Source organism: Saccopteryx bilineata, chromosome 9 (assembly GCF_036850765.1).
Source record: "Saccopteryx bilineata isolate mSacBil1 chromosome 9, mSacBil1_pri_phased_curated, whole genome shotgun sequence".
In the NCBI taxonomy this organism is placed as follows: domain Eukaryota; kingdom Metazoa; phylum Chordata; class Mammalia; order Chiroptera; family Emballonuridae; genus Saccopteryx; species Saccopteryx bilineata.
The window spans coordinates 38060054-38087949 of record NC_089498.1 but is presented as its reverse complement, the minus strand read 5'-3'; the positions used below and the strand labels follow the sequence as shown (position 1 = coordinate 38087949).

At 48.6% G+C, this 27896-nt stretch overlaps 2 protein-coding genes across 5 annotated transcripts in view; one reads left to right on the top strand and one right to left on the bottom strand.

Annotated features, from left to right (window-relative positions):
- TDRD12 (tudor domain containing 12) overlaps positions 1 to 441 on the top strand; it is an 87249-nt gene extending 86808 nt beyond the window's left edge. For both annotated transcript variants that reach the window (XM_066244050.1, XM_066244051.1), the window contains one exon: positions 104 to 441. In XM_066244050.1, coding sequence (XP_066100147.1) covers positions 104 to 195 — 92 coding nt within the window. In that variant the 3' untranslated portion in view covers positions 196 to 441. The remainder of the gene's footprint in view (positions 1 to 103) is intronic.
- A 2603-nt stretch (positions 442 to 3044) lies between these two features.
- SLC7A9 (solute carrier family 7 member 9) lies at positions 3045 to 25771 on the bottom strand. Of its 3 annotated transcripts, none has more exons than XM_066242580.1 (13): positions 25458 to 25771; positions 24689 to 24929; positions 21773 to 21920; positions 21254 to 21496; positions 20782 to 20907; positions 20060 to 20159; positions 18869 to 18913; positions 18247 to 18370; positions 17116 to 17219; positions 9305 to 9401; positions 8182 to 8331; positions 7072 to 7246; positions 3045 to 3446 (listed from the first exon to the last, which is right to left on the bottom strand). In XM_066242580.1, exons 2-13 carry the CDS (start codon positions 24773 to 24775, stop codon positions 3382 to 3384), a joined length of 1464 nt encoding a protein of 487 aa, XP_066098677.1. In that variant the 5' UTR covers positions 24776 to 24929; positions 25458 to 25771; the 3' UTR covers positions 3045 to 3381. The 3 variants fall into 3 exon arrangements, with proteins under 3 accessions (XP_066098677.1, XP_066098679.1, XP_066098676.1); XM_066242582.1 differs by having other exon boundaries at positions 24689 to 24902; XM_066242579.1 differs by having other exon boundaries at positions 24689 to 24801.
- Positions 25772 to 27896: the final 2125 nt, after the last annotated feature.

Sequence of the window (27896 nt, the reverse complement as noted above, 5' to 3'; positions counted from 1 at the left end):
TCAATGAACAACTAAAAAGTGAAGAAACTAGGAGTTGATACCCCCTCTTTCCTCTTTCTGTAAAATCAATAAATATCTTAAATAATAATAATAACTCTTTTAGTTGTAAATTCTAAAAACCGGTCCTGCAAAGCTGCAGAAGTGACTGAGAGCAGTGACCTGACTTCGGGGGATGACGGCAGTGAGAGTGAATGAGGAGTGACCAGAAGCCTGAGGGTAGAAGGGGAGGAGGATATTGCTGCGTGACTGCAAGTTAAGAAGACAAGCCGTCAAGGCCCTGGCTGGGTAGTGAGTTGGTTAGAGCTGATATGCCCAGGATGCGAGATTGAGCTCCCGTCAGGGCACATACGGGAATCAACCAATGAATGCATAAATAAGAGGAGCAACAAATGGATGTTTCTCTCTCTCTCTTCCTCTCTGTCTAAAATCAATCAATAAAATAAAGCAGTCACATTTATGCCTTTTTATTACTTACTGTCATCTTGTGGCACTGGGATTAGTAATGGTGAAAAATTCTGAGTTGATTTAAAAATGGGCTGAAGCCAAGACTGTGAAAGGAGAGAGGAAGCACAGACAGTGTGGGTCTGACCAGCCAGCTTCCCCGGGCTGGCCTGCTCACCGCCTCCCACGAAGCCATCCCGACACCTTCCAGTTGAGTGACAAAGAGCACCCAGTCGTATTCAGGTAATGAACGGTACTATCTGGAGCTGGTCTTTTTTTTTTCCATTTAAACCTATGTTTGGTACATTCCTAAAAATATCCTGTACCTGTAATTATAAATTGAAGTTTCCATCTTACAAATCCATACTCAGCAGTCTTAGCAAAGCCTTTCTACCATGAGTTAGCTGGGATTCAGCAGAACTGTCTGTGCACTAATACCTCTGTATTCTGAAGGTGTTGCTAGGAACCAGGTAAGTTTACTTTGTCTGAAGATAGTCCAAAGATAAAAATGGGGTGGCCTCAGCAAAACCAGCCAGACCCAAGGCTTTCTGGAGCTGGGCTATGAGGAACCCTCCTCTGACCCTGCAGAGTCCTGAGTAACAAAGGTTTCCTTTCAGTGGAAACTGAAAAGGACCTGTGGGGTGCTTGCAGGTAACTCTTAGCACACCTGGATGTGACGGCCCCTAAAAATGTTCATGACCCCACTCTGGGAGCTGAGGCACCCAGGTTCACAAGGTAGTCAGGAGGACTGTGTATTGCCATTACTCCTCCAATGTGGGCATGCCCTGAGCCTGACTTCCCATGTTAATTGGGAAAGGTAGACAGGAGAGCACTGGGCCGTGGAAATGCTGTACGCATCTTCAGCACGAGTCTGCCCAGACGCAGAAGAGCACATTGCTAGGACATGACTGTTGTGACTGCCTCCAGGTCTGTCTTCTTTTTCTATATTAGAAAGCACAGATGCTCAAGTCTGGGGATACCCCAGAGGGGAACTCGTGTCACCAGGCCGTCCTGTGAGCAGGTCTGGATCATACTCTGTCTCAAGTTCTTCACCTGCTCACCACGCAGCCACCTCAGGAGGTGCCCCAGAGCCCTGCTGGGGGCCAGCCTCTGGTCTGCGTGATGTCTGCATGACAGCTCCCAGACTGAGGTCAGACCACTGCCCGCTGGTGGCAGGACGTGGTGCCCCAGTGCCCACTGCTGCCCTGACTCCTGGGGTTGACTAGCAGGTTCAAACTGGCAAATGAAGTATGGTGATGATTTTCCTTTTTCTTAGCTAAATCGGGCAGGCTTTTCAGGAAACAGGAAGTCCGTGTCTTTGTTGGCGAAGGTTTTGACTCTTGAAGCTCCTCATGTGTCCTCATGAGGTGTCAGTTTCTTAGCTGCAGCTTTTACTCCTCTGGAGAGAGGCCTTTAGGCTGGTGGCCAAGGCCTCCTGAGCTGCACTGGCTGTCCCTGTGCTTGTCGGCTGCCTGCAGTTTGGTGCTCAGTTGTATTGTCTTTTTTTTTTTTCCTCTCTTACAGGGATAGAGAGAGAGTCAGAGAGAGGGATAGACAGGGACAGACAGACAGGAATGGAGAGAGATGAGAAGCATCAATCATCAGTTTTTCGTTGCAAGACCTTAGTTGTTCATTGATTACTTTCTCACATGTGCCTTGACCGCGGGCCTTCAGCAGACCGAGTGACCCCTTGCTCAAGCCAGCAACCTTGGGTCCAAGCTGGTGAGCTTTTGCTCAAACAAGATGAGCCCACACTCAAGCTAGTGAGCTCAGGGTCTCAAACCTGGGTCCTCTGCATCCCAGTCCGACGCTCTATCCACTGCGCCACTGCCTGGTCAGGCGTATTCTGTCTCTTTTGTAAAATATAGCAAAAGATAGTAGTAGAGTTGTGCACATGTGTGTTTTCCAAGTATTAATGGGACATCTCAAGACGCCATGCATTCTCATGTGTAACTCACAAACATCTGAATGAAAATACTGGGAGGAGGGCTCTGCCTTAAACTATCTTCAGTTCTTTTTCACACATCTATATTCCCTATTTGAAGTACTGTGTAGGACACAGGACACTGACACTTGTGAAATGTAAATGATTACTAATTGTTTTTTTGTTCTACTGATAGGTACTGATTTCATGTTTTGGGAATATGTCTGAAATACAAGATTGGTCTTCATGCTTTAAAATGGCTCACATAGTTGTGTGATGTCTTTTGAAGTATATTGATAACATTACAGTATTTTCACAGGAATGTTACTTTTTACATCTTTTTTTTAGACAGACTTTTCCCTGAGTGCCAAATGCAAAATAGAATTTTATTCACCATGCTTTTTGCTTTGGCTAAAATGCCAGTGAAGGCCGTTGGGAGCCTGGTGCTGAGCACTGGCCGCGGGGCCGGCCCGGCTCTGAGGGTCGGCTGTGGTGGGGACCTCGACATCCAGCCTCGCACACACCTGCCTGCACGTCCCAAGTTAATGGGGCGGCGGCATCTTGGGGAAAGGGAGGGTGAGTAGTAAACATTTGTTCTTCAGTGTTGTCAAAATTGTTTCAATCAAAGCAAAAGTGTCAACCAATTTTATATAAAAAATAAGTATACCATTTTGATCACTGAGTTTAATGAAGACCCTTTATTTAAGTAGGTGTGACATTCCCCTTGTTAAAGAGTTGCTGCTGTAACGGAATGGTGGTAGTTTTATTCAGCCCTCCCCAGCCGTCAGCCTTGTGTAAGTGCCATCTGTGCCGGCCCAACTTGCAGACACCTGTCACTTCTCCTGTCTGGAACACCCCCCCCCCAGCCCAGAGAATTAAGAATACCTAAAAATAGTAGTATCATATATATTGGAATACATTTTTTTTCTTAAGAAAAACATCAGGAAGAAATAACTACAAACACTGCTTACAAAAATAAATTCATTACAACTTGGACTTGACTGCAGGAAACCGAGTTACTCAGACGCTTCCTCTGGTGGGACAACTTCCATCAGCATCTGAAGGTGCATGGTGACAGGCTCTGAGTGAAAATAAAAAAGTGCAGTTAGAAAACCGTAATGAGATGAGCTTTTCTGTGCTTATTGGCGAGCAGTAATACTGTCATTACTTCATGATGTGCCCCGTTAAGCTGTGCTCGGGGCGCAGTGGTGGGAGGTAGTAAGACCCATCCTGGTGGTTCCCATATTCTTTTGACACAAATTATTTCCCGTGAAGCATTAGGAGCCTGCTAAATCTTTTATTTCCACTAAACAATTCATTGGAAAAATATGAATAACTCACTATAGATACATGTTTACCACTGACCAAGAGTTGAATATTTAGTCTGAAGTCACTAAAGACTGCATTTTGTTTAAAACATAGATTGTTCATTCTTTTCACCTGCTTAATTCCAACTTACTGATTTTTGTAGGGAGCTGCTTGGCTAAATATTCTAAATCTGAGAAAGAATGCATACTTTGGAGGGAGGTAGAAGAGGGTGAAGAGAGGATAACTGGTGATGGAAGGAGACTTGACAGGGTGGTGAACACACAATACAATATACAGATGATGTATTATAGAGTTGTACACTGGAAATCTATATAATTTTATTAACCAATGTCACCCTAGTGAATTCAATTTTTAAAAATTAAGGGAAAAAAATTTAAAAATGAACAGTCAAAAAAAAGAACCCCAGACATTTTCTACATTTAGGTTGCAAGGCATCCTGGCTAGCTTCTCGTCAGTATGGGCAAATCTAAGTTTATTTTCAGAGACATGGGGGAAAAATGGCTGCCTTTCTCACAGTATTAAATGTCTTACTTTTCAATAGTAGTGTGTGTGTAATCCTTCTCAGTTAAGGGATAGATTAAAGTAAGGAGGTTGAGGTGGAGTGAGCTGTTTCAGAAAAGGAAACAAATCTTTGGTGGAAACAATAAAGCTGTATTTTGTATTTGGCTTCACTTTGTTAACATGAAACAGATCTTCTTTGCTTTTAACACTGTCAGGTAAGTGGTGGTGCCTTACTCAGAGGTGAGGAACTGGAGCTGAGAGAGGATCTGAAACCTGCCCAAGCTGGAGAAAGGCCTCCTAGCTTCTGCTGGCACAGTCTCAGTCAGGCCTGCAGGGCAACCTCACTGGCTGTCCATTGGGTTTTGATTTTCCTACCTTGTATGTCTGCCTAAGTTGTATGTATATAAATAACCACGGGAGTACCTGAAGGGAGGGTTGTACTTTCCTGTCCAGACAAGCTGAAAGGAAGAGGCAATTTTTTTTTTAAGTGAGAGGAGGGGAGATAGATGGACTCCCATATATGTCCTGACCGGGATCCACCCAGCAACCCCCATCTGGGGCTGATGCTTGAATCAGCTGAGCTATCCTCAGCACTCAGGGCTGATACTTGAACCAGTTGAGCCAATGGTTGTGGGAGGTAAAGAGAGAGAAAAGGGGAGAGGAGGGGGAGAGAAGCAGATGGTCACTTCTCATGTGTGCCCTGACCAGGGATTGAACCAGGATGTCTTCACACCAGATCGATGCTCTATCCACTTTGCCAACCAGCTAGGGCCAGATTTTAAATCACATTTACACATTAAATATTAAGTGGCTGTTGTCTATATAGATCCAGCCAAATTCCTGCTTTGTAGGAACTCACGGTATAGGGGAGGGAGACCAGGAAACAGGCTGTGGGTCGCTGTTGGCCTGGTGAGGGTGCTGGGGGCCAGAAGGCCGTACAGATGGCGCAGTGGGGTCTGCCATATAGGCTAACACCTTGTGACTGTCACACACAGGTGTCCTTCAGAGTCTCCTTGGTGTACTTTGGCACCGCTTTCCTTTTCAAAGTGAAAGTGGCTATGTAGCCTGACCTGTGGTGGTGCAGTGGATAGAGCGTTGACCTGGAACACTGAGGCTGCTGGTTCCAAACCCTGGCCTTGCCTGGTCAAGGCACATGTAGGGAGAAAATACAAGTTGATACTTCCCTCTCCTACCCTCCTCCTCCTCTCTAACATGAATAAATCTAAAAAAACCAAATGGCTATGTAGCTAAACTTTTAGGCAATTGTCTTAAAATACATGAGGAACCAGGATTGCTGAGTGGAAAATAAGAGCTGTGGCCTTGGCATTGAAGGCTTGGGCTCTTGCCTCAATTCCATCACTTTTTGGGTGTCTCTGGGATGCTGCTGAGACTCCGGTGAAGTCTGCCTATCAGGCAAGAGAAAGGGTTGCTCTGGAGATCGGATGTGGATGTCCAACAGTGGGAACAGACAGCACTGCTGGACTGCATACTTAAAAATGGTTGAAATGGTAAATTTTATGGGTATTTCACAATTAAAAAAGAAAGGAAAATGCAGTGGTCCCTTGTCTATCGCGGGGGTTAGGTTCCAGAACCCCTTTCAATAGGCGAAAATCCACGAAGTAGCGACCTTATATTTATTATTTATATATATTTTAAAGCTTTATAAACCCTCCCCACACTTTTTTTTCTTTTTTCTTTTTTCTTTTTTTTTTTGTATTTTTCTGAAGCCAGAAACAGGGAATGACAGTCAGACAGACTCCCGCATGCGCCCGACCGGGATCCACCCGGCACGCTCACCAGGGGCCACGCTCTGCCCACCAGGGGGCGATGCTCTGCCCCTCTGGGGCTTCGCTCTGGCTCTGCTGCAACCAGAGCCACTCTAGCGCCTGGGGCAGAGGCCAAGGAGCTATCCCCAGCATCCGGGCCATCTTTGCTCCAATGGAGCCTTGGCTGCGGGAGGGGAAGAGAGAGACAGAGAGGAAGGAGGGGGTGGGGGTGGAGAAGCAAATGGGCGCTTCTCCTATGTGCCCTGGCTGGGAATCGAACCCGGGTCCCCCACACATCAGGCCGACGCTCTACTGCTGAGCCAACCGGCCAGGGCCACTTTTTTTTTTTTTCTGATGTTGGAAACGGGGAGGCAGTCAGTCACACTCCCGCATACACCCGACTGAGATCCACTCGGCATGCCCACCAGGGGGCGATGCTCTGCCCATCTGGGGCGTTGCTCTGTTGCAACCAGAGCCACTCTAGCGCCTGAGGCAGAGGCCACAGAGCCATCCTCAGCGCCTGGGCCAACTTTGCTCCAATGGAGCCTTGGCTGCGGGAGGGGAAGAGACACAGACAGGGGGAGGGGTGGAGAAGCAGATGGGCACTTCTCCTGTGTGCCTTGGCCGGGAATCAAACCCAGGACTCCTGCACGCCAGGCCGACGCTCTACCACTGAGCCAACCGGCCAGGGCCCCTCCCCACACTCATAAACCTTTCCCACACTTATTTTGTTATTTTACCACAAAAATAAAATAATAAATATATAAAAATACCTTTATACCGCAAAATCCTGCAATACAGCAAAAAATCCGCAATTCAAAATTAGATCTATACAATTTTAAAATCTGCAATACAGTGAGACTAAGAAAAGTGAACCGCAATATGGTGAGGGACGATTGTGGTGCTTTCTCTTTCTACTTTTTACTGTAACTGATGGAAACAAAGGAGGCAGTCACCCTGCAGGGAAGGGCTGATGTGTCTCTGCAGAGCCGAGGTGGCATCTGATAGCTGCCTGAGACCGGTGATAGTGCTGGTAGAACCGGGGAGGGTGTGGCTGCAGGAGCCTGGCTGTGCTGCGCTGAGCAGAACCGCCCCTCGCTGGATACTTACTTGAGATTTTCTGAGCCCATCCAAACTTGTAGTGGACAAAAAGGAAGTAAAATATCAAGCCGCTCAGTATAAATAACGCACAGTAGAGATACTCCAGCGCGGGTTCACTGATGATTGGGGCCAAAACCAAAAACACGGATATGAGAGTCACCAAGATGGGGATGAAAATGGGTACCTGTCAGCAAGACAGCATGGTGTCATTCATTTTGGCCATGTGCATTTTTTTTTCTTTTGGAAATCATTTAAAATCAAAACATTGGTACAGGAAGAAGAATTAATGAACTCCCATGTATCTCTCCTCCAATTTCAATAATATTTCAGTAATTTTTCCAATTTTATTTACCTTTTTTTGTTTCCCTAAAATAGAGGAAATGTTAGATATCCTTTTAGCTATAACACATTCATTATACATCTCTTAACTGATGAGGACTGTGTTTTCAACATGTTTATTCATTTCTTTTTTTATCTGGTCATGGAGTGTGGGAGTTTGTTCTGTACAGTGCATAGTCCTGGCTTTGCCTGGTAACATGCTCCCCTCGGCCCTCAGATTTCCTGTAAGCTGGGGGTTAGATCTGAGGCAAGAACACTTGATAGTTGGAGCTGGCACTCCCTTTTTTATATGTCAGGAGCACTGAATCAGATTGCCCCAGTTCTGAATCTCTGAGGTCAATCAGTGGGTTCAAGGGCTGGAGAGGAGCTCAGTCCAGCAGATCGTGTTCCTGGAGCCACGCAGGGAGGTGGAAGGGAGTCCAAAGGTGGTAGGTGTGACAGTTAGTGGTCACATGTATATACAAGAATGGGTCGGGGGCCAGAATTCTGAAGTCCTCATTGGTCTATGAAAAGTCTGCTTGAGAGACACCAGAACTCGTAGAACTGGACATCTTTCTCAGGTTAGAGAGGTCACAGGTATTCTTGACAACTTAGTAAATTAGTAATTAGATGGCTAATTGGATCATAAACTGTATGAAGTGATGAGCAAACTCCACTCTAAAACATGTTATTCCAGAGAAGAGTAGGGTCAGGTTGGGAACAGCAAGCACACCCCTCGAATCTCTCGAATTCATTTCAAGAAATCCAAGGCACTCGTGACATTCGGGGTACTGAACCTACCTTGATAGGTCTTTCCAGTTCTTTTCTCGTGAACCTCATCACAATAAGTCCCAGAACTGTTAAGCCATAAAACAACCACGAAGCAAAACTGAAGTAATTGACTAATGAGTTTATGTCACCAGGGATGATGTAAATAGTGGCTATGATACCCTAGAATAAAGAAGAATGACTTCTTAGGTCACCATCCTTGTCACTTCACAAAAGACTGAGGCAGCAGGTTTTTTTCCCCGTGAATATTTCAGCACAAGAGAACTGTACCCCATTATATTTGGAGTTGAACCAGACAGGCTATGACAGGTGTTCTCTTTGAGGCCTGACAGGAAGGGCTTGGGAAATTTGTGACTTTGAAGCTGCAGTGTTAAGCAGGGGAAAACAGAATACAAATGTATGTGTGTTGTATCAGCTTCCTAATCATGAGTTTTCACTGCACAGGGTTTTCACCGTGGGAAAGGGCTCTGGGCTGTGAAACCCAGGCTGCCCGTGTCTGGTCTTGACCTGCATTATCTGCACCTAGTAAATTCCAAGGGCCTTGTAATTTGGGGTCTCTTCCTTCCTCTTCAAAGGGAGGAGGTTGACAAAAAGAAGACCAAAAAAAAAAAAAAACCAACTAAAGGAAGGAAGTTGGCAGAGGACTGTGGTCCTCTGGAGGTGGGAGAAGGAGTCTGGCCCTGGGGCCAGGTGGACAGCCTGCGGGTACCCAAAACCACTGCACACAGCCAAGGACTATCCCCCACTAAGAAACTCCAATTAGATGTCATAGGGCCATCACTGCACAAGGATCCCATGACTTCTAAATTATTGGGCCATAATGAGAAGCTCTTGCCAGTAGCCAACTCGTAAAATACCTTACTCCCCTTCCCTGTAAGTTTGTAGGGGACGCAGGGCACACAAATGTTCATGTAAGACATACAGAGGGTACGAGATTAGGCGATCCAGTCTCGTGGATAAATTCAGAACGTGGGTAAACTGTTGGACTTTTTTTTATAAACTGTTTCAAGTTGAGGACTAAGGGAACCTGGGTCATTTGAAAACCACGGGGCTTAGCAATCAATACGGGTTTACTTCAACCAAATTGAGGGACCCTCTGCCCAAGGGATGTTTTCCTGGTGGAATTCATACTTACATAAAAGATGATGGCGGGGGCCGGAGTCAGGCGCTTGACGCTGATGTAAGAGAGCACTTGAAGCATGTGGCCTTCCCGGCCCGCAACGTAAACGAGTCTGGAAAAGACGGAAGTCAGCCGGTCAGAGGGTAGGCTGCGGCACCGCACACGCGAGCGTGCCCTCGGCTTTACTACCAACGCCACAGAGAAGGACTGAGTTGTGACCCTGGGGTATTCAGGGGTGAGTCTGGCTTTTGAAGGTGGGTGAGTTCTGGAGAAACCAGAAGACTGCATCCTGGTGCTGTGGAGTCACATACATGGGGGGCGGAGGGGGGCGGGAGGAGGGCCGCGTGGCTTAGGGAGGCCCTGTCAAGGAGGAGGTCCTGAAAGTTATGTAAGAAATAAAAGTAAAATGTAAGTCCAGGGCCAACGGACCCCAGTGCTTGGAGCGCCTGTCAGCGGCAAATACAGATGTGCCTCGCGCTCCCTAAATCCAGAACTTCGTGTTTAAAAAAGTCAAGCAAACTAAGGCTAAGTCAGGAGACGCAAACAAATGAACTGGTTCTACCCAAGAACTCCTGATGGTTCAATAATCTGAAGCTGTAAGATGTTAGAGAAAAAAAGGAAGAAGGCTAAACAATTTCCAAAAATAAAATTAATTACAGATTAAAAATGTAAGCAACAACAGAAAAAGTATATTAGAAGCTAGCTGTAAATAGGAAACATAGAGAAATGGAAAATGTAGACAGGAAGTTAGAAGAAACAGGAAGAAGCTTGACTTCATTGAGTGGGATCAGGTCAGAGGCAGATTTAACAACGGGCACTCTGGGCGCACATCCTGGGCCCCGCAAAACCCCAACTTTACACTTTTTTCTAATGACACCAAGTTTGGTTTCATATGTGAAATTTTAACATTAATAGTACATAATATTTTTTATTTATTTAAAAATATGGTTAACATGTATTTTTATTTTCCCTGTCTTTTTTTTTTTTTTTTTTAAGAAGCCCAATATATTGCCTGACCTGTGGTGGCGCAGTGGATAAAGTGTCGACCTGGGAACGCTGAGGTCGCCGGTTCAAAACCCTGGGCTTGCCTGGCCAAGGCACATATGAGAGTTGATGCTTTCTGCTCCTCTCCCTTCTCTCTCTCTCTGTCTCTCTAAAAAAAAAAAAAAAAAAAAAAAAAAAAAGAAGCCCAATATTTTCTTCTGCACCCAGAGCCTCAACCGACCTTAATCCACCTCTAGGTCAGGTAAATTCAAAGAAGAGCAGAGAGCTTTTACAGAACTGACAAACTGAGTCTTCACCTTGAACCCAGTTCTAGAAAAATAAACTACCATGGGAGGAAAAAGGGAAAAAATTTAAAGGTACTGAATTTAAAAGATAAACTACAAAATCGGAACAACATCAGCCATCTCATGAAAAATCACTTTTTCAGTGAGGAAGGAAATAAATTTTTAGATGAAAATGATCTATAGCTAAGTTATCATTCAAGATTACTGGCAAAATAAATCCATTTTAGATCAACAATAGCTATGAGACATTTACTATTCTTCAACCCCAGAAACTATTAAAAAGTCTACAACACAGGCCCTGGCCGGCTGGCTCAGCGGTAGAGCGTCGGCCTGGTGTGCGGGGGACCTGGGTTCGATTCCCGGCCAGGGCACATAGGAGAAGCGCCCATTTGCTTCTCCACCCCCCCCTTCCTCTCTGTCTCTCTCTTCCCCTCCCGCAGCAAGGCTCCATTGGAGCAAAGATGGCCCGGGCGCTGGGGATGGCTCCTTGGCCTCTGCCCCAGGCGCTAGAGTGGCTCTGGTCTCGGCAGAGCTTCGCCCCTGGTGGGCGTGCCAGGTGGATCCCGGTCGGGCGCATGCGGGAGTCTGTCTGACTGTCTCTCCCTGTTTCCAGCTTCAGAAAAATACAAAAGAAAAAAAAAGGTCTACAACACAAAGAAACTGAACTCAGAAGTTGTTGGTTGAAGAAGCAATGTTAAAGAAACAGCAGGAGCCTGACCAGGCAGTGGTGCAGTGGATGGAGCGTCGGACTGGGATGCAGAGGACCCAGGTTTGAAACCCTGAGGTAGCCAGCTTGAGTGCAGGCTCATCTAGCTTAAGCAAAGCTCACCAGCTTGAACCCAAGGTTGCTGGCTTGAGCAAGAGGTTACTCGGTCTGCTGAAGGCCCACGGTCAAGGCACATATGAGAAAGCAATCAATGAACAACTAAGATGTCGCAACGAAAAACTGATGACTGATGCTTTTCATCTCTCTCCAATCCTGTCTATCTCTCTCTGTCAAAAAAAAAAAAAAAAAAAAAAAAAAGAGAGAGAAACAGCAGGAACCTGTTAGTATGTATTTAAAGTATTGAATTTTTTATTTTTTGACAGAGAGTCAGAGAGAGGGACAGATAGGGACAGACAGAAAGAGAAAGAGATGAGAAGCATCAATTTTTTGTTGCAGCTCCTTAGTTCATTGATTGCTTTCTCATATGTGCCTTGCCGTGGGGGGGGGGTGAGTGACCCCTTGCTCAAGCCAGCGACCTTTGCGCTCAAGCCAGTGACCTGGGGTCATGTTTAGGATTCCACGCTTGAGCCAACAACCCTGCAGTTCAAGCTGGTGAGCCCGTGCTCAAGCTGGCGACCTCAGGGTTTTGAACCTGGGTCCTCTGCATCCCTATTTGATGCTTTATCCCCTGCGCCACTGCCTGCTCAGGCTGAATTATTAATTTTTTGCCATGATGAGCTTTTTTGGAGAGATGGGTTTATAATCAAGTTGTAGCTGATGCACTATGGTATACAAGGGTAGGCAGGCCCTTGTAAGAGGGAAATGGATTGAGGTACTGCTACTCTATTAGGTATTCATGTAAAATTTTAGGGGTAGTTACTGAAAGAATAGAAATATAACTTCCCTATCAGCAAAAGAAAAACAAAGATAATTTGATGGGTAATAGGATAAGATTTTTTAAAAACCCAAGAAAACCCAAAAGAATGTGTTAGAAATTATGATTACAGCTGCAGCAGTGATCAAGTTAAATGTGATCAGATTCACCTGCCCAGCTAGAGACTTGGGAGGGATTTTTGAAAGAGACATAAGCCACAGGCCGATGACACTGAGAGGCTGCAGATGAAAGGGATGGGACATGTTGCTAAAACCAGCCTAAAAACGGCTTATTGAGCAATCTCAGTATCAGACAAAAGAGCATTTAAGGAAAAAAGAGGGACAGTTCGTAGTGAAAAAGGGGACAGGCTATCAAGATCTACCAAAAAAGGCCAAAATTGACAAATCTGTGAGAGCAGGAGTTTTCAGTCAAGGTACAACCTGGCTTTAAAAAGCTGGAAGAAGTTAATAGAGTACGTGTTGTCTTCCAGACCAGAGGAAGCATGTACAAAAAGCTGCAAGGGAAGTCTTAACATTTCTGAAGCAGTGGCAGCATAAAGATCGCACACACCGACCTCAACCCGAGAGAATTAGAAGTCAGGAAAACAAAGGCCATAAAAAAAAAAAGACCATCTACTTAAGACTCCATATTTGAACTTTGCAAAGATATAAACATGGTATTAATTCCCAAAGCAAGTCAGTGAATGTGGGAGGAAGGGTGTTGCTAGATGGAGGGGGAGACTCAGGCTCAAAACGATGCTGTGAATCACTCTTTAAATTCCGCCAGTTCTCCAGAAATAGGTATCAATTTTCTGCACTCAAAATTCAAGTAGGACTTTTGGAACTGGACAAAATTAGTGTAGGTGCCACTGAAATGCTGAACAGGCAGGGAGAAGTCAGACGGGAGCACTAGTCCCACAGATGCAACATCGCCGAGGCTGCAGAGGAATGCGGTCTGACGATGGTGCCAGGAAAGGGACAAGTACACTGGGAATGGGAATGGTGGCATTCCAAACCAGGAGGGGCAGGGGTAGACTATTCCGGTTGGCTCAGCGGTAGAGCGTCGGCCTGGCGTGCGGGGGACCCGGGCTCAATTCCCAGCCAGGGCACATAGGAGAAGCGCCCATTTGCTTCTCCACCCCCCCCCCCATTCCTCTCTGTCTCTCTCTTCCCCTCCCACAGCCGAGGCTCCATTGGAGCAAAGATGGCCCGGGCACTGGGGATGGCTCCTTGGCCTCTGCCCCAGGCGCTAGAGTGGCTCTGGTCATGGCAGAGCGACGCCCCGGAGGGGCAGAGCATCGCCCCCTGGTGGGCAGAGCATCGCCCCTGGTGGGCGTGCCGGGTGGATCCCGGTCAGTCGCATGCAGGAGTCTGTCTGTCTCTTCCCGTTTCCAGCTTCAGAAAAATACAAAAATACAAAAAAAAAAAAAAAAAAAAAGAATACTGGGACAATAGTTACAATTTGGGGGGGGAGTGAGATTTTATGCTTCACATCAAAATATATTCCAGGTTGATCAAAGAGCTACAGTGAAATGCTAGAAGAAAACAGGTGGGTGTTTTTCCATTTATTTTTCATTGATTTTAGTGAGGGTGTAAGGGAGAGAGAGAGAGAGAGGAACAGAGATCTGTTCCTGTATGTGCCCTGGCCAGGGAATCGAACTGGCAACCTCTGCACTTTGGGATGAAGCTCTAACCTATGGAGCTATCCAGCCAGGGCAGTGGGTGTTCTTGAAAGAGAGGAAGGTTTGTCTGTGAGAGATAGAAAACTCAGAAACCGATAAGCAAAGATCTTAGATTTGACCCCATAAAAATTATATCCAACATAATCCAGTATAGCACAAGTTCCCATCCAACCCCCAATCTGTACAGGTACAGTATGGCACAAAATTAACTCAAAATGGTCATATACATAAATGTAAAAGAGAAACCTATAAAATGTCTGGGATAAGACAGAAGAGAAAATCTTTGTGACCCTAGGTTGGGCCAAGATTCTTAAATATAACAATACATGAAAAATATGTTGCACTGGACTTTGTCAAAATTAAAAATATTGGTGTTTCAAAAACACCATAAAGAGAAATGAGAAGACAAGTTACACAGAGACTGGGAGAAAATATGTGCAAATCAGATTACTTGGTAATGGGCTGTATCCAGAATATATAAAGGACTTTTTTTTTTTTACAGAGACAGAGTCACAGATAGGGACAGATAGACAGGAAGGGAGAGAGATGAGAAGCATCAATCATCAGTTTTTTGTTGCAGCTCCTTAGTTGTTCATTGATTGCTTTCTCAATGTGCCTTGACTGGGGGCCTTCAGCAGACCAAGTGACCCCTTGCTTGAGCCAGCCACCTTGGGTCCAAGCTGGTGAGCTTTGCTCAAACCAGATGAGCTCGCGCTCAAACTGGCGACCTCGGGGTCTCGAACCTCGTTCCACAGCATCCCAGTCCGATGCTCTATCCACTGCACCACCGCCTGGTCAAAATGTACAAAAGATTTGAGTAGATATTGCACCAGAAGATACATGATATGCATATGAAAAGCTTAGTATCAGTCATTAGGAAAAGTCAAACTAAAATGACAATGACATGTTAATGCCCACTAGAATGACTATAATCTGTCCCTGTCTCTGTGTTTCATTCTTTCTCTCTCTCCCTAAAAAAAGAGAAAAGACAATACCAGGTGTTGGTGAAGATGTGGAGAGACTGGAACTCTCATGCATTGTTTATAGAAATTAAAATGGAACTACTACTTGGAAAACAGTTAAGCAGTTTTATTAAAGGTTAATCATTAAGTTACTATGTGACCCAGCAATTCTATATCTACCTGAGAGAAATGAAAACATAAGTCCACACAATGATATATGAATGTTCATAGAAACATTAGTCATAATATCCCAAACTGGAAACAATTCAAATGTCCATCAAATGATGAATGGACAAACAAAATATGATATATCCGTGTAATGGAATACTACTTGGCAATTAAAAGGACTGAACTGATACTCAGACTCAAGATGATTTTAGTGAGAGAGCAAGTGGGAGAGAGAAAGAGAGAAAGAGGAACATAGAGCTGTTCCTGTATGTGCCCTGACCAAGGATCGAACTGGCAACGTCTATGCTTCATTCAGGACAATGCTCTAACCCAGTGGTCCCCAACCCCCGGGCCGCGGACCGGTACCGGTCCGTGGGCCATTTGGTACCAGTCCGCAGAGAAAGAATAAATAACATATTATTTCTGTTTTATTTAATTTTATTTATTTTTTATAGAGACAGAGTGAATGAGAGAGAGGGATAGACAGGGACAGACAGACAGGAACCAAGAGAGATGAGAAGTATCAATCATTAGTTTTTCATTGCGTGTTGCGACACCTTAGTTGTTCATTGATTGCTTTCTCATATGTGCTTTGACCGTGGGCCTTCAGCAGACCAAGTAACCCCTTGCTGGAGCCAGGGACCTTGGGTTCAAGCTGGTGAGCTTTTGCTCAAACCAGATGAGCCCGCGCTCAAGCTGGCGACCTCGGGGTCTCGAACCTGGGTCCTCTGCATCCCAGTCTGACGCTCTATCCACTGTGCCACTGCCTGGTCAGGCTACTTCCGTTTTATTTATATTTAAGTCTGAATAATGTTTTATTTTTTAAAAAATGACCAGATTCCCTCTGTTACATCTGTCTAAGACTCACTCTTGACGCTTGTCTCATAAGTTTGACAATTATATTTAAAAATACCACAGTTTTTATGCCGGCAGCAAAATTTTATTTTGTGCATTTATCCGTCCCACCCTAAAGGCCGGTCCGTGAAAATATTTTCTGACATTAAACTGGTCCATGGCCCAAAAAAGGTTGGGGACCACTGCTCTAACCAACTGAATTATCCTGGCAGGGCTGAAATTTTTGTTTTAATTAAGAAAAGTAGCCCTGGCCGGTTGGCTCAGTGGTAGAGCGTCGGCCTGGCGTGCGGGGGACCCGGGTTCGATTCCCGGCCAGGGCACACAGGAGAAGCGCCCATTTGCTTCTCCACCCTCTGCCCTCCTTCCTCTCTGTCTCTCTCTTCCCCTCCCGCAGCCAAGGCTCCATTGGAGCAAAGATGGCCTGGGCGCTGGGGATGGCTCCTTGGCCTCTGCCCCAGGCGCTAGAGTGGCTCTGGTCGCAGCAGAGCGACGCCCTGGAGGGGCGGAACATCGCCCCCTGGTGGGCAGAGCGTCGCCCCTGGTGGGCGTGCCGGTGGATCCCGGTTGGGCGCATGCGGGAGTCTGTCTGACTGTCTCTCCTCGTTTCCAGCTTCAGAAAAATAAAAAAATAAAAAAAGAATCTTCTGCAGCAGTGTTTATGAGAACAATCCCCACCTATCCCAGAACTGGAGGTCATGCTGAATTATGCTACATCACGAAGTAGAATACAGCATAGTTGATAACTATTTCTAGACCAGGAAGGTCAATAGGCTGGCAAACTAGGCCCGCCCATGCAAATAACCACTGTTTTGCTTTCACGCTACAAAGACAGAGTTGAGTAGTTGTGATGGCCTACAAGCCTAAAATATTCAGTATGTGGCCCTTTAAGGGAAAGTTATCCAATCTCTGGTCTAGACTGTGTATATATTAAAAGGACATGATATTCAAGAAATATCATTAGGTGAAAAATAGTACACGGTGAGAGTACTACATGTGAACCAATGCCTCACTCATCCCATGTCCCCCCTCTCTGCCTAGTGCTGAGTCGGCAGCACTGTTGCCCCCAGAGAGGAACGCAGGACCTCTCTCTGGTGGGGCCAGCTGTGGCCGTGTCAGTGTGCAAACTTGTCCCTGCTTTTTGCTTCTTCACCTGGACTTCAGATTTCCTGCTTGTGCCCTGAGGGCTTTAGCCTGCAGAGCCCTAAGGATGTTAGCCTTGAGGCTTGTCTGCCTCGAGTGTGAAATTGGCTCTGGTGCCCCTGTCCTTGGGGTGAGTGTTGGGGTCCCTTACCTGCCCGCTGTGAAGCAGGTCCCGTTAGCAGCACCGATGGTTGAAAACGCCACAAAGAGTGGAACGACCCAAGAGGCTGGATAGAGAACCCGGTCACCAAACGTCTGGTGAGAGAAGTGAGAGGAATCCTGGGGGTCTCATGTGGCCCCAAGAGCCATGGGTCCCAAGAAAGCTGCTGTGCTGTCCCCAAGGCCCAGGCCCCAACCCAGAGTTGAATACAGCCTTTGACTCCTCCTGGAGAGGAGAGGACAGAACCGCTCTGGAGGGGAACAGCTGGGCCTCCTTCCTCCTCTTCAGAGGATCTCAGTATCTTGATGGTGACAGAAATCTCTCCTCCACCTTTCCCGGTCATAATTCTTAGTCATCTCCATGTCATTTAGGCCTGGCCTCTCACTCCCTGCCTTGGCCCCTCACTCAGAATGACCTGTTACGCCTCCCACCTCAGCTGGGTGAGCTCATCACAATCAAGACTGCTTCTCCTCTGCTTTCCATCCTGTCACCTCCTTGTTTCCAGCTCTACTCCAATCCCGGAGGCCTCCAGCACATGGACCCTGTCCCATCTTTTCCACTGTCCCTCACACCTCTCACTCTTGTGTTTGCTCACCTCCTTATCTGGCTTAAACTCCACAGTGCATTATTATTATTATTTGTCCCTGCTCGCTTGGGCCATAAGATTTTACTGACAGGTCAGAGAAAGAGCAGGGGTAAGGGTCCCTCCGGTCCTGTGCCCGCAGTGCCTCTGCTGGAAGCAGGAAGCCAGCCCCAGAGGCTGCTGGGCTCAGGCTAATGGCGGGCAGGGTGTGGTAGCAGGCAGGCATCCTGACCCTTGAACAGGCTGTGATAGGTGGCGATCTTATAATCCCCCCCTTCATTGACTTCCTTGCTCTTTCTCTGCCTTTAATTTGTCAAAAACCCAGCTCCGCCTCCAGGCCACTGGTGTTCTGGGTAAGGGAACCTTCCAGGCTGGCTGGTGGCTAGCGCCCCTTAGCCTCAGGTGGATCTTTGGTGCTGCCCCAACCTGCTCGCTCTCCCCATCTCCTAGCCAGCTATTTCCCTCCTCCGCTCTGCGGGTCTTCAGCCTGAGCATTTATTCCTTGCCTGTCCCTGTCCTACGGAGACCTGGGCACTCACCACGGCCACTGCCTGCGACTGCAGGAGCTCGGTCGCTGTCATCACAGTGAAGTAGGAAACATTCATGAGGACGTAGCACCCTGTCACCAGCGGGATCCCGATGACGATAGCCAGGGGCAGGTTTCTGGGAGGGGCAGGAACCCAGGGACCCAGGGTCAGACCAGAGCATCCTTTGAGACTCAGAATGTTGTTGTCGTCATCTAGTGTTTTTCTTCTCACTCGCTCTGGCCAGCCCTCCCTCTGCTCCCTGTGGGGGAGCTGGGGACACAGCTGCACTTCCCAGGCCCATTGGCAGGGGACTTATGAAACAGCACAGCCCCAACAGGGCACATGTGACATCTTCCTATGACAAAGAACTCTCCCTCTTTCTGACTAGCAGGCAGTAAAATTGAATTGTTTATAAGCAAAATAAGCCAGAGGTCAAGTTGAAGTTCTTCCTCTCGGCAGGCATTCCACTGCCCAAATCAAGCCTAACTCTGATGAGTAGAAACCAGCTTACAGGAAACCATTCCACGTCTGCAAGGGAGTCTGGGATAGCAGGAGAAAGGGTGACCTTTTTGCTTGGGAGAAGAGAAGTCTGCTTGTCTGTCCACTGTCTCCTGCCCTGACTTGGCTTTCTCACCTGAAAGGGTTTCTAAGTTCTTCCGTGATATAATTGAGCTGATTCCTGGAGAAAGAAAAGTAACATGAGTGACATAATTTGCTAAGATTGTGAAACACAAAATAATAAATGTTGACCGCATGTAAGATTCTCCACCACAGGGAGATTTTCCTGCAGGCATTCTGTGGTTACTTCTTTCAGAGTAGGCCCTGGCAATGCTGGGCTGCGAAGAGCTGCACACCTCTTGGTTGGTGAGCCTTTGCCCTCCACACGAATCATGTAAATTTTCCAGAATAACAAGTCCATAAGATGCTTTGAAAAAATGGAAACTTCGGCCCTGGCCGGTTGGCTCAGCGGTAGAGCGTCGGCCTGGTGTGCGGGGGACCCGGGTTCGATTCCCGGCCAGGGCATATAGGAGAAGCACCCATTTGCTTCTCCACTCCTCCCCCCCCCCTTCCTCTCTGTCTCTCTCTTCCCCTCCCGCAGCCAAGGCTCCATTGGAGCAAAGATGGCCCGGGCGCTGGGGATGGCTCCTTGGCCTCTGCCCCAGGCGCTAGAGTGGCTCTGGTCGCGGCAGAGCGACGCCCCGGAGGAGCAGAGCATCGCCCCCTGGTGGGCAGAGCATCGCCCCTGGTGGGCGTGCCGGGTGGATCCCGGTTGGGCGCATGCGGGAGTCTGTCTGTCTCTCCCCGTTTCCAGCTTCAAAAAAAAAAAAAAAGGAAACTTCTTTGAAAAGTGAATGAAACCTGCAGCTGCTTTGCTTGAGAGAAAGGCCAGCATCCTGGACAGCCACACTTCTTCCTTAAAGGACCTAAGCAGAACCTCACTGACCAAACCTCATATTTTCAAGGGGGAAATAGAAGCGACGCTGAATATCCTAGCTTTGTCAAGTGCCTGGGCTGCCCTGACTGCCTCCAGTGGGCGGAGCCTGTGTGCCTCTCCCCGTCAGCCCCACCCACACCCCTGCCTGCTCATGGGCCACTCTGCCAAGGTTGGGTGCCACAAGAGGGACTGGGGAAGGGCAGGTGTCTCCGGGTCTGAGGAGTAAATAGATAGCTGAGGGGCAAGGTGCTTAACAAGAGGGAGATATGAAGGTGGAATTTTAGGGTCCCAATGAACCCCAGAAACGAGAAGCTATTACTTTCCACATGGTTTTACTTAAGATAGCCTACAGAACCCACAACCAGACGTGCTGCCTCTGGCAAGCCTTACCATCCGTCGTAGGCCCAGAGTCCATTATATAATGCCAGGCTGATGGCTCCCACGGATGTTTTTGTGCCCTCAAAAGAATTTTCAAAATTCTTTGTATTTCCTGTAAGTAAGCCAGACAGTGAATAGTGGGTGTCAGCAGACCAGAGTGGGACTTTGTATCATCTCCATGTGAAAAGAGTTTTATGACCTCAGGTTATTAAACAAACTCTGAAAAGGTAGGAAACTGTCCTGGCCTGTTGACTCAGTTGTAGAGCGTGGGCCCAGCGTGTGGAAGTCCCGGGTTTGATTCCCAGCCAGGGCACACAGGAGAAGCGCCCATCTGCTTCTCCACTTTTCCCCCACTCCTTTCTTTCTCTCTCTCTCTTCCCTCCTGCATCCAAGGCTGCATTAAAGCAAAGTGGGCCCTGGTGCTGAGGATGGCTCCATGGCCTCCGCTTCAGGTGCTAGAATGGCTCCAGTTGCAATGGAGCAATGCCCCAGATTGGCAGAGCATCACCCCCTAGTGGGTATGCTGGGTAGATCCTGGTTGGGCACATATGGGAGCCTGTTTCTCTGCCTCCCCACTTCAGAAAAGTACCAAAAAAAAAAAAAAAAAAAAAAAGGAAAGCTAGGAAACTAAAGATTCTTCCTGTTGAGTTCTTATCTTAGAGATATGCTCAAAAGTAAGATCTCCAGATGAAAAGGAGGCCCATGCGTGATGCCCCACCACCACTGAAGGTCACCTTGGGCCAGGAGGACAAGTCCGCTGATGATGATGATGGCCACGATCACCAGCTTGGCCGCAGTGAACGCGTTCTGGACGTAGCTGCCTAGGCGCACACTCAGCGCATTCACCATGGTGATGAGCACTGGGAAGGGGGCAACATTCTGTGTCAGGGGCTCAACGCTCCTCCATTCACAAGGCCCTGGAAGGAGGCTCCTTTCTATCCCCCCAACCTCCCCTCCTGATGGCCTTTGAAATCCGAGGGCAACAGAGAAGCGGTGGGCCCTGTCTGACAGCTCCCACAGCCACAAGCAGGGATGCCAATGGGTGACAGGCTATGGGCCAAAGCCAGACCCTGCCCCACTTCTCACCTCCCTCCAGGCCCACTTGGCCAGTTTCTAGACATACAGCAGGCGAGGCCCGAGTGTCCCCACCTCATGTGTGCCAGGTCTCCTCTGATCCTTGCCTGGGACTCAGACTTGGGTACTCACAGATGGCGGCAGCAGCCAGGCATTTGACAACGACTGTGGGAGGCTTGCAGCCCGAGTAGAAGGGCGCAGAAGCATATTCAGAAAAGCTAAGACAGATGATGGCAAAGGAGGAGGGCTTTGTGATGAACAAGCTGGTCCAGGAGAAGAGGTAGGCAGGAATAGGGCCGAAGGCCTCCATCAGGTAAGGGTATTCGCCCCCCGACTTGGTGATCATCGTACCAAGCTCTGCATAGCACAGAGCTCCTGGAACACAGAGAAGAGGGGACCCCAGACCCCTGGTGAGATGTCGCCTTGGTGGAGAGCCCTCCTCTCCTCCGGGGGCCTTGCTCACAGGGGCCCACCATGGTGCTCTCTCATCGGACTATGCTGAGCTCTGGCCATTGGACATTTCAGCACAGCCTGATTTATACCAGCACTGAAAGGCGCCCAGCAGCAGCAAGGCTCAGCACAGGATAGTGCTCAGATAGCCTGGCCCCACACTGAACAGGAGAGCTGGCCAGGGAGTGACATCTTTCTTACCCAGTGTTCCAAGAATCCCACACGCTGCCCATACGATGAGACAGGGCCCCACGGCTTCCGTGTTGCTGAGCACAGACTTGGGGGAAACGAAGATCCCGGAGCCGATGATGGTGCCCACGATAATAGAGATGCCGCTCAACAGGCCCAACTTCAATGTGGAGGAAGGAGAGGAGAGTTAATGCTGCACCAGATCCAGTCCAGATGTCCAGCCACAGCCTTCTCCCTCCCTCCCTTGGGTGCAGCCGTCTCCTGGGCATTTTGAGTAAGAAAGAAAGGCTCCAGGGACATGCCTGTTAGCTGGGCAGAGCAGAACGGAGCTTCCCCAGAGCTAATAGTGAAATCAGCGTTGGGGGTCCCAGCCAGGAGCATCATGAGGTGGGGTGGGAGGTGAGCAATGGAGGCCTCCAGGGACAGAAACACTTGAGAGCTGTGAACTTTCTCTAATGCCATCTTATAGCATATGTGCTTCCTACTGACAAAACCCGGCTCAGACATTTGATTGATTCCATTCCTAGGACATTCCAAACCAGGCAAAAATAATCTGCAGGTATAGAGCTTAGGGTGGGGGCCCTCTGGGAATGGGGCAAGAGGAAACTTTCTGTGGGTGATCAGGTTGTCAAAACTCATCAGATTGGCCTGACCAGGCGGTGGCGCAGTGGATAGAGTGTCGGACTGGGATGCAGAGGACCCGGGTTCGAGACCCCAAGGTCACCAGCTTGAGTGCGGGCTCACCTGGCTTGAGAAAAAGCCCACCAGCTTGAACCCAAGGTCGCTGGCTCGAACAAGGGGTTACTCGGTCTGCTAAAGGCCCACGGTCAAGGCACATATGAGAAAGCAATCAATGAACAACTAAGGTGTTGCAACGCGTAATGAAAAACTAATGATTGATGCTCCTCATCTCTCTCCGTTCCTGTCTGTCTGTCCCTGTCTATCCCTCTCTCTGACTCACTCTCTGTCTCTGTAAAAAATAAATAAATAAGTAAATAAAAATAAACCTCATCAGATTGAACACTGAATAGCTATACATTTCATTGTGTAAATTATACATGAATCAAGTAAGAAAAACACTTTTTTAAAGACAAACTCCCATATGCACCCTGACTGAAATCCACCCAGCAACCCCCATCTGGGGCCGGATGCTTGAACCAACTGAGCTATCCTCAGCGCCTGGGGCCAACAATTGAGCCACTGACTGTGAGAGGAGAAGAGAGAGAGAGAAGAGGGAGAGAGAGAGAAGCATATGGTCACTTCTCTTGTGTGCCCTGACCAGTAATCAAATCTGGGACATCCAGACAGCAGACCAATGCTCTATCACTGAGCCAACAAGCCAAGGTCCCCCTACTTTTTTTCTTTTTTAGCGAAGGAGGGGGAGGGTCAGACAGAGACAGACAGACAGGAAGGGAGAGAGATGAGAAGCATCAACTCATAGTTGTGGCACTTTAGTTGTTCATTGATTGCTTTCTCATAAGTGCCTTGATCTGGGGACTCCAGTTGAGCCAGTGACCCCTTGCTCATGCCAGTGACCTTCAGCTCAAGCCAGTGACCTTTGGGCTCAAGCCAGCGACCATGGGGTCATGTGTATGATCCCACGCTCAAGCTGGCTACCCTGTGCTCAAACTGGTGATCCCACACTCAAGCCAGCGCCTCAGGGTTCTGAACCTGAGTACTCAGTGTTCCAGGTTGGTGCTCTATCTACTGCGCCACCACCTGGTCAGTCTGGTCACCCCACTTTTAACATCAGCCCACAGAAGCCACTCAGCTGATTTCTGGAGCCCAAGCGAACATGCTTGTGTTTGCCTGTCTGAACAGAGGCGTCAGGCTTAGAGCCTAGAGAACAAAGCTTGCCACCAAGGGACACACACAATGGAAGGAAGGGTCCCAGGGAGCAGTCTCAGCTTCCATCCTGGTCTCAGAGCTAGGGTGAGCTCCCAGGGCATTCTCAGCTTCTCTCCTCTATGGTGGGGTTGGCTACCACTGCGTGGGGTTCCTCCACAGTCTTCCTCCTGCTGAGGTCTGCATTCACCCCGAGTTTAGGACTCACCTGGGGTTAGCTCAGTTGTACTCTGTTCATGGCTGAAAGGGAGGGCGCTGCTGCCTATCAGTTGACTGGGGACCCAAGATCGGAGGCCGACCCTCAGTCAGGCCACACCACCCCCTTTGTCAGTCCCCAGATCCCTCCTCCCTCTGTCCCCTGTGCTGACAGGGTGGGAGCTCTGGGCACTTTGGCCCAGTGATCAGTCAGTCCACTTGTCCCTGTCAAAGCCATCCTGACCTGGCTCAGGGCCCTCACTCCACATCCTATGAGCTTGAAGCTTGCTCCTCCCTGTTTACCCCCTGCAGCTACCGTCCACCAGGGACGAGCTGCTCAGTGTGGAGTGTCCAGCTCCTTTCTGCCTCCACTCCCCCGCCCATCGCCCAATGCCAGCCCCATCCTACCCAAGCTCTGGGTCCCCCAAGGCTGCAGGCATCTCCAAGTCCAGTCCTTACTCCGTTCCAACTCAAGAGGGCTCACCAGTGGCACACCCATGTCAGACTCACACCCCAGCTAAACTCACTGAGCAGGAATGGGAATTGATCACTGGAGCTATTCAAACATGAGTGGGACAGATATTTGGCGACGATGCTACAGAGGGGACTCAAACATCACAGGGTCTGTTCTGACTGTCCCTGAAGAGGCTGTCGGGCTGAGCAAACAGCAGCTCCTCGAGGCGTGCCCACTGCACAGAAGCATGCCTGTATTAATCTCACAAGAATACGCTGACCTCACCGGCAAGGTGCAAGGAAGTTAAGTGGAAAAAAAAAAGTTCATTTAGAGATGTACTTTACAAATCAGAGGTCAGCGGGGACTCCGCTGCGCTGCTCCCAGGAACACGCACTGCCCCGCCGGGTAGGGCCTGCCCAGGAGGCCCGCCTTACCTCCTTTTGGAGACTTGTGGTCTTGGGCTCATTGCTGTTGATTGACTTCTGATCCTCTCTTCTTTTCCTCAGGCTTGTGTCCTCCATTTTCCCCTCCTGCCGGTTCTAGGAGGCTGCAAGGAGGGCCAGGCGTTGGTTCAGCCAAGGCTCCAGCAGGCCACACGGAAATAGGAGCTCAACCAGGGCTCTTTGCCGATGCACTGGGCTGTGAGACCTGACTCCAAAAGCAGATCAGTGGCTTCTGCTTTAGGGAAGTAGAGGTGTGAACCCCTTAGGGGCGATCTGCTCAGTCCCAGTTATAACCGTTTGATTATGACTGCTGTTCAGGCCTTGGGAACAGAGCTCCTGGCCTTTCCAACCTTCCTTGTCAGACGCCTGCGCCTTTGGGCCCCTAATTCTCAGCGATGACACGCTTTGGAACCTCATTCTACCTCCATGGTCCAGCTTCAATTTTTTTTCCAAAATAAAAAGAAATATTGTATTTAGTAGTAACTATTTCCGGGGTCTATTTAGTAGAACCAAGTTCCAGGGAGGAATATTTTTTTCAATTCCTTCTCACGATTAAAGGCACCTCACACATAATAGACCCACCCTGTAGTGTAGATGTTCTTCATCTGAGTGATGGCAGGAATAAAAAAATTGCTGAGGAAACTTGGTTCAAGGCTTCATTCACAGTTGATGGTCCTGTCATGGACCCTTTCTCTAAATAAAGTCCCTCCCCTCCCCGGCCAGGAAAGCGGCCAGCCTGCCCATCACCCAGCAGTCTCACCTTCTTCTTGACGCCGCAGAGCCCAGGGATCGGCGTGTGCGGGTGAGTGCCTGTGTCTGCAGTTGTGCCCCGAGAATGGCCATGTCTTGTGCCCAGGAGTGGAGGAAGCCAGAAGGTACAGAGGTCAACAAAGGTAATTATTAAACGCTTTCTTTTTTTTTTTTAAGCAATGAAGTTTAGATACAGCACACCAAAAGGGGAGGGTCAGGTAGTAAGCCTGTCTCTCCAGAGATGTTTTTGTTTTGTTCATTTGGTTCTAGATCATTTTATTGTCTTAACTAGATTACCCCCAGATCAGCTGCATCCCGTAAGACATGGCTCTCAAGACTGGAACCAGAGGAAATAAACTTTGGAATCAACTCTTTTATTACTTTGATAGGCTGTATTTACAACTCAGTCAGGCAGCACGAGCAGGAACCACAGAGCTTGTTAAACCCCACCCCTACCCCATCCCCATTGGACACATGTTTGCTCCTCCACCCAGGAGCTTCCTCCAGGAGGTCTGGGGCTAATCAAGCTGGCAGGAGGGTGGCGACTCCCTCCCACTCACATTTGTCTGGCTTTTGGCCACACCTGGGACCACAAGAGACTTCAGCACACTTGGCCACAGCAGCGCGGCCTCCTGCAGGTCCCTGCCCCACCTGCACACGCACCAGCACACACACCTGCACACGCACCTGCACACGCACCAGCACACGCACCAGCACACGCACCTGCACACGCACCTGCACACGCACCAGCACACGCACCTGCACACGCACCTGCACACGCACCAGCACACACACCTGCACACGCACCTGCACACACACCGGCACCCACGCACCTGTTCGATTTGATGGTGCTGCTGTTAAAGTAGTCCAGTCCTGTGTTCACCACTGTAGGGGGCACAAATGTTCTCAGCTGCACAGTCTCACTTACCTAAGAGGAAACTGAGGCCCTGAGAGGGAAAGAAGCATGTCTGGCCACAGAACGCTGGCCTCCACCCGGAGGTCTGGCTTCCTCAGAGAGGGGGCAGAGGTGCTCCAGCTGTCCCTACAGCTGGGGCAGACCCGCCCCTTCCCACCAGAGGTGATTCCGGTGGCAGCTTTAACCTCTTATCTTAGATAGGACTTCCTCTGGGACTGGAAGAGCCCAGCCTAAAGCATTGTTACTGTTATCACAGCCACACACCCCTGGGCAGTTTTGCATTGGGGCAAATTTAACAGCACCCAGATACCCAGAGAAGACCACAGGTCACAGTACAGAGCTAAGTGAGTCACTGGGGAGCATTCAGGGGGTGTTCGGGGCAAGCTGACCTAAGAGAAGGGCACATTTCTCAGGGTTGTCTCTTAAAGCCATCTAAGCAACGTGGGGACCCTCCTGTCCGGTAAGTCAGAGTCCTGATTTAGAAGGTTGTTGCCCTGTCTTCTTGGTGAGGCCACACCTGCTCTTACAGGTGGGCGCAGGGCACCTTTACCCAGAACACGGAGGCCAGAGGCCGGGGTGGGAGCTGCAGACCCTAGATGGGACCTGCCCACAGGCTCGTTGGAGTCCCTGCTAAAGTGATTGCTAACACAGCAGCCATACTCAAACGCGGCCCACAAAATCTACAAAACTCTACCAAGTACTGCTTAGGTTAAGGTTACCCCCATAGGGCTGATATTCTAACAGAAACCAAGAGAGGAGGGCAGGGTGTGGTGGTGAGTAGGAGCCCCCCACCCCCAACCAGACACATGAACTTAGTGTTACTTAGCCTTCTAGCCAGCGTCTCAGGCTCTGAGCAGGGTTGCTAGGGGCACGCCCTGCCCCCCCACTCCCATCCCTCGCCCCTCACCCCTCGCCCCTCGCCCCTCGCCCCTCCGAGGATGGTGAGGACTCCAGAGGGGACCTGTTCAGTTCCAGCCCTCTGTTAGCTCAGAGGCACCCCTGTCTTTTTGGGCTTCTGCCAAAGGCTGAGTTTGGGACATCTGGGGGTGAGGATAAGATTTATTTCAGTTAATTTTTGGTCCATTGTGGGCATTTCTTTTCTTAAAGCTGTTGTTCTCCCCCCCCCACCCCCACCCCAGCAGAGACTGTTCAACTAGTTATCATAAATCCCTCCACCCCCACTGAAAATAATCTGGATTTATTTTTAAAATACCACCTCCCCACTCCCATTGGTTCTTCAAAACCTTTGTGTCTCATTCTTCACGTGGCTGAAGCTTGATCTCTTTGCAGTCAGTTCCCTCTTACTGTTCGTTTCCTAGGCTGTTTCATGTTATTTTTTCCATAAACTCCATTATTTAAGTTTCTGCTAAAGCTCTTGACCTTTACTTTCAAATTGTGTTTTTCCAGTTGCAGTGGCACTTGTGTTTTGAAGATATTAACAGCATGTGTATTTTATTTTATAATCTTTTATTCGGTGGGTATGTACGGTACTTAGCTCCTTTCCGTAATGGTTTTTAAAGATGAGTCTAGGGC

What these genes read in the sequence shown, in the direction of transcription:
- SLC7A9 (XM_066242580.1), bottom strand. Translation starts at nt 24,775, where the DNA reads ATGGAGGACACAAGCCTGAGGAAAAGAAGAGAGGATCAGAAGTCAATC. An exon ending in ACCTGCTTCACAGCGGGCAG is followed by an intron (nt 9,402 to 17,115) that starts GTAAGGGACCCC and finishes CGTCTTTTCCAG; the next exon opens with ACTCGTTTACGTTGCGGGCC. An exon ending in CCCCCGCCATCATCTTTTAT is followed by an intron (nt 8,332 to 9,304) that starts GTAAGTATGAAT and finishes TCTTTATTCTAG; the next exon opens with GGTATCATAGCCACTATTTA.